The sequence below is a fragment of the Dryobates pubescens genome, chromosome 17 (genome assembly GCF_014839835.1).
Source record: "Dryobates pubescens isolate bDryPub1 chromosome 17, bDryPub1.pri, whole genome shotgun sequence".
Classification (NCBI taxonomy): Eukaryota; Metazoa; Chordata; class Aves; order Piciformes; family Picidae; genus Dryobates; species Dryobates pubescens.
Window position 1 is genome coordinate 12,543,313 of NC_071628.1, and position 6,883 is coordinate 12,550,195.

A 6,883-nucleotide genomic window follows, 5' to 3' on the forward strand; every position below is an offset into this window, starting at 1 on the left:
GTGCTACGGTACTCCGTATCTCAGCTGTGGGCCTGATGGCCTGCACCTTCTCACTCACTCTCTGTAAAGATGTTTGACTATATCCTGAGTTTGGGATCATTTCACTTTCAAAACATGATGTTTTACTTATTTCTCCTTGTTTTTATTGCAAGGAACATTTGTAAGAAAATATGAACTCTATTACTGCATGTATTAAACCTTTGATACGTAACTGGGCAGTTAATGTTCTCTGTGAGCATGTCCAGACAATGATGCCCTGTAGGAAGAAGAATATCAGCATAAAATGTTATTTGAGGAGATAGGAATTTTTTGATGAAGAAGATATGTTTAGTTACCTGTATTCCAATTAACTTGTGCATGAGATATTTTAAAGCTACTTGAGGTAGGTTCCTAAAGAACTATTTTGCACAACTGTTTTTACATTTTTTTTTCTACAGACAGGCAGCCCAACATTCATCAATATATATCAAAATTGTCCAGAAGATAACAAAACTGTAGGTATGTACTATGTTTTCCTTCTCATGCAGAATTAACCAAAGCAGACTGCTTGGAAGAGCTGCCCCTTGGCTTTTGATACCATGCTGAAAAGTATTATACTTAGTGGGTTATTTCAAGCTCCCTAGATGAAGGACAGACAAAAAATTCCTTACACCTTTTCCAAAGGCCACTAATCTATCTTCATGTCTTTTGGCAGACTTGCCCATTTAATTGTCATGATACTGTACAGTAGCACTTCTGGTTTTGTTAGTCTTTCATACTTTTTGTTGTTTTATTCCCTTTTGTACCCTTTGAAAAAGGAAGATACTTTTTTGCTCATCAGTCTCTGAAAATACCCCTTCCCTCTACAAATGGTTAATAAGAACCAAACTATCAGCATTAGGTGAATATTCCAACAAAGCCTATGTCCTTGGATTAAGGATCACTGGCTTCTTAGTGCAACTGTGCTCTTGCCCTTGCCTTGGGCAACTTTGTGCCTGAGATCAAGTTGCCTTTAGCAAAACCTGCTCTCTAAGGGAGAGCAGGGAGGTCACCAACCTCCATCCCTTTCTGGACATCCATTTCCACAGCACATTGCCCCAGCTCATCTCTTTCACAATGAGGTGCTGTTTGAATTCCCACCTGTGTTACTCTGAAGCAGTCCGTGATGCTGTGTGCAGGGGCTAGTTCATGTTCTGATTTAAGGAAAGGAGGATCAAATGGTTTTCTACAAAGAGAGGGTGAACAAATAATGAATGAACAGATCTATGAACAAAATGTTTGCTAAGAGCAAAAATATGTGTGTTATTTGGCTAGCTGAAGTGCTATTCTTTTCATATCCTGCAGGGGATATTCTGTCAGCCTGATCCTAGGCTTGGATCCTAACCTGACAGATGTGGCTTTGGCTCTCCTGGCAGAGCCACAGAATACTAAGCTCCTCCATCTTCTCTATTCTACCAGAATAGCAAGAAAGAGAATTGGTTGTCTTTCCATAAGCTTATTTTTTGTGCATTATGCACCTTGTGTCTTCTAAGGAAAAGTGTTTATCTGCTAATTTTTATTTTCCTTCTGAATGACTTCTGTGGGATACATAAGAACAAGTGTTCCTGTTTCAGCCATTAGAGTTATTTTTACTTGAGTTTGAGAAAAAGAAGGAAATCTATGCATACTGTATACTAATTGCAGGTGAAAGATCACACAAGGCAAAAAAAGAGGCAACATTATCGAAGCCTGCCTACAAACCAGATCTGTTTGATGATCCGTGTTACATCAACACACAGACCCTGCCGTCTGCAGTCTGTACAGCCCGTGGTACAGCAACAACACAGATCCATGGCAGCCCACTGCGCCAGGCCAGTAGGTTCCCGCTGCAATACCTTTCTAAGCTTTGAACAGAGAAGTAGACTTATCAACTGTATTCATGGAGAAAGATTTTGTTTTCCCTGAAAAAAATGTGGAAAAGACTGGGTGGGAGGGAGATCCTTTGTTTCTGGGTTTTTGTTGTTTTGTTTGTTTGTTCGCTTGGTTTTGCTTGTTAAATTCAAGACAAAGGAGACTAAAGAGAAAAGGTAGTAGTGGTAAGCAAGAGGAGTAACCTTTCATCTTCTGTAGCTGACTGATGACAATAAATAGTGTTCCACAGGTAATAAGTCTTTTTAGATTATATGAAAGCTTGGGAATGCACCATACCTCAAGGAGAGTTCTGTGTGTGATCAAGATCTTAACCACTCTAAGGTGGAATTGGTCTCAGATGCTTTTGTTTCACAGGCAATAGCATGCAAGATCATCATGGGATCATTATATCCATCTTTTCCCAATTCTTGCAAAACTGACCATTGAGTCTTATCAATAATCTCTAAATCAAATTGTTTGTAGTAGCTATTAAATGTATATCAAATTAAGTCTTGATTTAAAGACTCAAAGTGGTGGATATCCATGAAATGACTATATAGTTCCTACTGATTGTCCCCATTATTGAAAATATTTATTAGCATTGCCTTTTATGGTTTCCCATCAAGTGTTTTCTCTGTGAGAGGTGGCTCCACACAAATGAGTGGGCAAAAGATTGGACAGAATTACAGTAAAGGAAATCTGTAACCATTGAGACATTAACAACCCCAGGCTGTGTTATGCTTTAAAAGGAACTAGCTATATCCTGAGGAGCCTTAGGTTGCACAATTCCATTGAAGAAGTGGTATCCTCTTGTTTTCCTTAGAAAAATCCTGCCTGTGAATCATTTGCAGTATGACTGGCTACATCCCAAACCACCCAGCTCTCTTAGTACATTCAGTAATTGTTCGGGTTTCTTTCACAGCAGATGCATCATGCTGTAATCCTTCCCTTCTGGCTACATTGGCTATGTTGTCCTACATTCCTGCACATAGCTGGAGCCACTCAACATGACTCTCACAATGATCTGTGAAAATCTCTTTAGAGCTTGTTAAGGGAGGAGAAAAACTAGATCTTAAAAAGAAAAAAAACAAATCCCAGTAGCTAAACCCCAACAAAAATCTTGGTTTTTACAGCGAAGGTTTGACTTTTTAATACAAAGAAATACAAACCCCAAACAGTAGAGCATCAGAAAATTTCCTGTTTCCAATCCCTATTGCCTAGCAACTCAAAGCTTTCCCATCTAAGGTATGGGAGGTGATGGTGTGATAATTTTACCTAATGCACTGGAGGGTTGTGAGCATTCATGCGTGCATATTATTAGAGTCTGCCAGGTTGGTTTGATCACAGCTTCAAGAATGAACCACTTGAATTTTTTGAAAGCTATAAACAAATACTGTCTTGCATCCTTTTAGGATGAAGTTCTAGGTGAAATGTCCAATATATTCCCTTTCACTTTATTTCAGAGTTACCGGAATCTGTTCAGCAGAGTCCCACAAGCAACACAGCTGGTCTCTCTGTTCTGCCACAAATAAAGCAACAGCTAAAGAATGAAGATTGTTACCATGGCAAATTAAACAGGAAAGCAGCAGAGAGCCTCTTAGTCAATGATGGGGATTTTCTGGTGCGAGAGAGCACAACGTCACCTGGTCAGTATGTCCTCAGTGGACTTCAGGGAGGGCAAGCAAAGCATCTGCTCTTGGTGGATCCCGAGGGCAAGGTATGAACATTTCATATACTGAAATTTCAGGGGTGCTCAGATATTTCAGTCAGAATGCCTGGGTGCATTCCAGGAAGTGGAACTGACCTGATTCCAGGCAGGTTAATTTAAATTTAGACAGTGACTTCATTAGGTTTGAAATGTCAGTTCAAGAACTTTTAAGCACTGGAGTACCACAGAAATAGAAGTGAGGTACATAAATATTGTTAGTCCAGGTGCTGATAATTAACATGTACACTTAATACATCCTTTAAGTCATTATTATTTTGCTAGAAAAATAACCCTAACATGAATTAATTCAATTAATAACACACTTCTGGATACAGAAAAGGTAGAGCTAGTTTGTTGTCACTTCAGTTCTACAACCTTCTGCTAAGGGCTAGAAGAGCACTCTCAAGTGACATCTCCAGATGAGAGAATAAATCAGAAAAGTAGTCCTCAGTGTAATTTAGAGAGTCTCTCTTCTCCTAGCAGAAGCAGCCCAATTCTATACAGAGTATCTTTAACTTGGCCCTTTGCTTTCCATGTCAGCTAATGGTAGGTCAAAGGTTAGGTCTAAATTGCTGTCTACAGCCTAATGATCCTGCTTCAGTAAGTTCAGTAAGTGACTTAAATATCTTTTGACTTTAATGCACTAGGCTCATGTCCAACCAGTTACAAGCACATCTAATGCAAGCATATTTTTCTGCTTCTGTCATTAGGTGAGAACCAAAGACCGTATATTTGACAGCGTGGGTCACCTTATTCAGTATCACATGGAAAATAATTTGCCAATCATTTCTTCTGGAAGTGAAGTGAGCTTGAAGCAGCCTGTAAGGAAAGAGAGTAATATGGGACACATACAGTATCACAAATAGTCGCTTGGATCTCACAAATCCCAACACAATTCATATCTGAAAACTGTACCGAGAACTTTTATTATGAAGACAATTGAAAAAGCATATAGACTGCACTTTCTGCTGCTGTTCCAGAAGATACCCTTTTGAGTGTGTATGTATGAGTATATGTATATGTGTAGATCTATAGAGATCAACAAGCATAGTTGTGTAGATATATATAATCCTAATCTTAACGAAATTACACCTTCAGAGTGTGAGATTCATTTGTGAGAAGGTATTTTAGACATGCACAAATGTCACTTTCAAGGTCATACTGAATCAGTAACGATTTAAAAGCACAATTAAACCTCTACATGCAAAAGCTCACTTGAACAAACTGCTGGAACATTAGTATGTGCCTTTTAGCATAGAATTATTGGAAACCAATATTTATACTGAATTAGTTTGGGATGGTTAAACAAACATGTCTAAGCTTTTAACTATTTGCCAAAATTTCAATATTACTAAAATGTCACCTGCTTTCGTTAGACACTAACACTTTCATTTTGCTTGTAAGAGCACTTTACTAGCAAGTAATGTTTGAAGTGAATAGAGTTCACACTGCAGAACGATTGTCCGGTTTCTTAATAATTTTTTTATCACTGTCTGACTACTCACAGATTTGAGATGATGCAACATTTACAAAGTTGAAATTAATATATGTAATATAATTTTGGAATAGAACTTGTTAAAGGACAAGCATGCTAGATCCTAATATTTTTGTCTTGCATATGATTTTACTATTATTACCAATTAATACTGGAGAGATCTCTTTTTAAAGGTAGGCTAAATCTATTTTCATTGATTACATAGTTGTTTACAAACTAGAGAAGCTGAACAAAGCTAGTGGTACATTTTGAGAGAAAACTATTTAAAAGACTGTTTGAACTTTGCATGTGCCCTTACTCAACATTCTTTCCAAAACAAGGATACGGTTTTCCCTTTCTTCATGTCTTAAACATGGAAAAAAGTCTTTTAAAGGAAAGCTATGAATTGTTTTGCCACAATAAATACTCTTAAATATGGCCAATCCTATATTCAGAGTGATCAGTGATGTCTTGGGCTTCTTGTTGAAGGAACAGTGATTTAATAACTCATGGAGAAGGGCATTTCTCCAGAGGGGATTTGTGGAATGAACCTCGGGTCTGTGTGACAGCCTGAGAAAGTTGTCACTTTTAGGTAAGCAATGTCTTCTGGCACGAGCAGGGACATTCTCTCTGTATCCCAGCCCACCAACTCAGTTCCGTTAGGCAGAAATTTGTTGTACAGTTCAGCAATTGCTGGAAGACTTGACTGCAAAAAAATACATTCTGCTCTTTTGCCTCTGTTCGTGTTAAATGGGACACTATAGTAAGAGCTCTTTCCCTTAGAAAACAAGAGTAGTCATACACACATAAAATAATTGAAGACGTAAGTTTCCTTGGTGGGGAAAATATGATGTAAAAAGAGCCACACATAAAGCTGCCTAAAAATATCTTTATTCTTATCCTCAACTAATAGGTGTAAAATATATTTCATTCCTTGATAATGATTAAAATACTCAATTACACATACTGAAGCAGTGAGAAGCTTTAACACATTAGTAGTTTATTCCCTTGCTGATAGTCAGGCGTCATTGATACCTTAGAAGCTCACCTTTATGCATGTTTTCACCTGTGAAGAGGAACCCCAGCAAGTCCTCAGGCTCAACAGACAGAGAAGCAAAACCAGCTACTCCTGTGGAATATCAAGGAGACAGAAAGACCTCCACAGGGCCAGTTTTATTTTTGCATTGAAGCTTATTTAGCACAAATAAAAGTTACTCGGGTGTTTGGAGTTGTGATAGTGTAAGATCAAAGTGGTATGACTCTCCCAGTCAAGATGCTGACTTGGGGACTTTCTTCACTTCAGCAATTTTCCATTTACCAATGCATAAAACATCCAGAGCTAGCATGTGATGTTTGGATCATAGTGTGACAGTCAAGTCTCTCTCTTTGAGTATCACTAACTTAAACAGAACGAAGACCAGGATCTTTGCTTTATTGCTCCTGCCTCGTTCGTATGTGTCTGAAATAAAACCTTGAAGGATAAAGAGAAAGAAGGGGAGATAATCAGGTGCTACTGCAATAAGCAAGTTTCTCAGAATCTGATGTGGGAGAAAGCAAAGAATCCAACTGATTACAGATACAATTCAAACACAACACATCTATGTATTACATACAACAGACATTTTCCTAGAATAAATTACATTACTTCTTGTGGAGCTGGATCTAGGAACTCTTCACTTCTAACATGTATGTGCCCTCCCTTAGTTAGTTACACTGGTTTTAGCCTCTGTGGACCAACCACCTCATGTAATGGACACTGTCAGCTCCTGTGTACAAGCTAGAAAAGAAGTGACTATGCTAAAAAGAAAAAAAAAACCCACCACCACCACAAA

At 38.2% G+C, this 6,883-nt stretch overlaps 1 protein-coding gene across 6 annotated transcripts in view; it reads left to right on the forward strand.

Moving 5' to 3' along the window:
• Window positions 1–5,539, forward strand: part of SHC4 (SHC adaptor protein 4) — a 30,820-nt gene extending 25,281 nt beyond the window's left edge. For 3 of the 6 annotated variants that reach the window (XM_054168758.1, XM_054168760.1, XM_054168759.1), the window contains 3 exons: window positions 438–498; window positions 3,333–3,586; window positions 4,288–5,539. In XM_054168758.1, coding sequence (XP_054024733.1) covers window positions 438–498; window positions 3,333–3,586; window positions 4,288–4,443 — 471 coding nt within the window. In that variant the 3' untranslated portion in view covers window positions 4,444–5,539. Of the gene's footprint in view, window positions 1–437; window positions 503–1,100; window positions 1,106–1,662; window positions 1,834–3,332; window positions 3,587–4,287 lie in introns of all 6 variants that reach the window. The other 3 variants (XM_054168761.1, XM_054168762.1, XM_054168763.1) reach the window with 2 other exon arrangements.
• The last annotated feature ends 1,344 nt before the right edge of the window (window positions 5,540–6,883 follow it).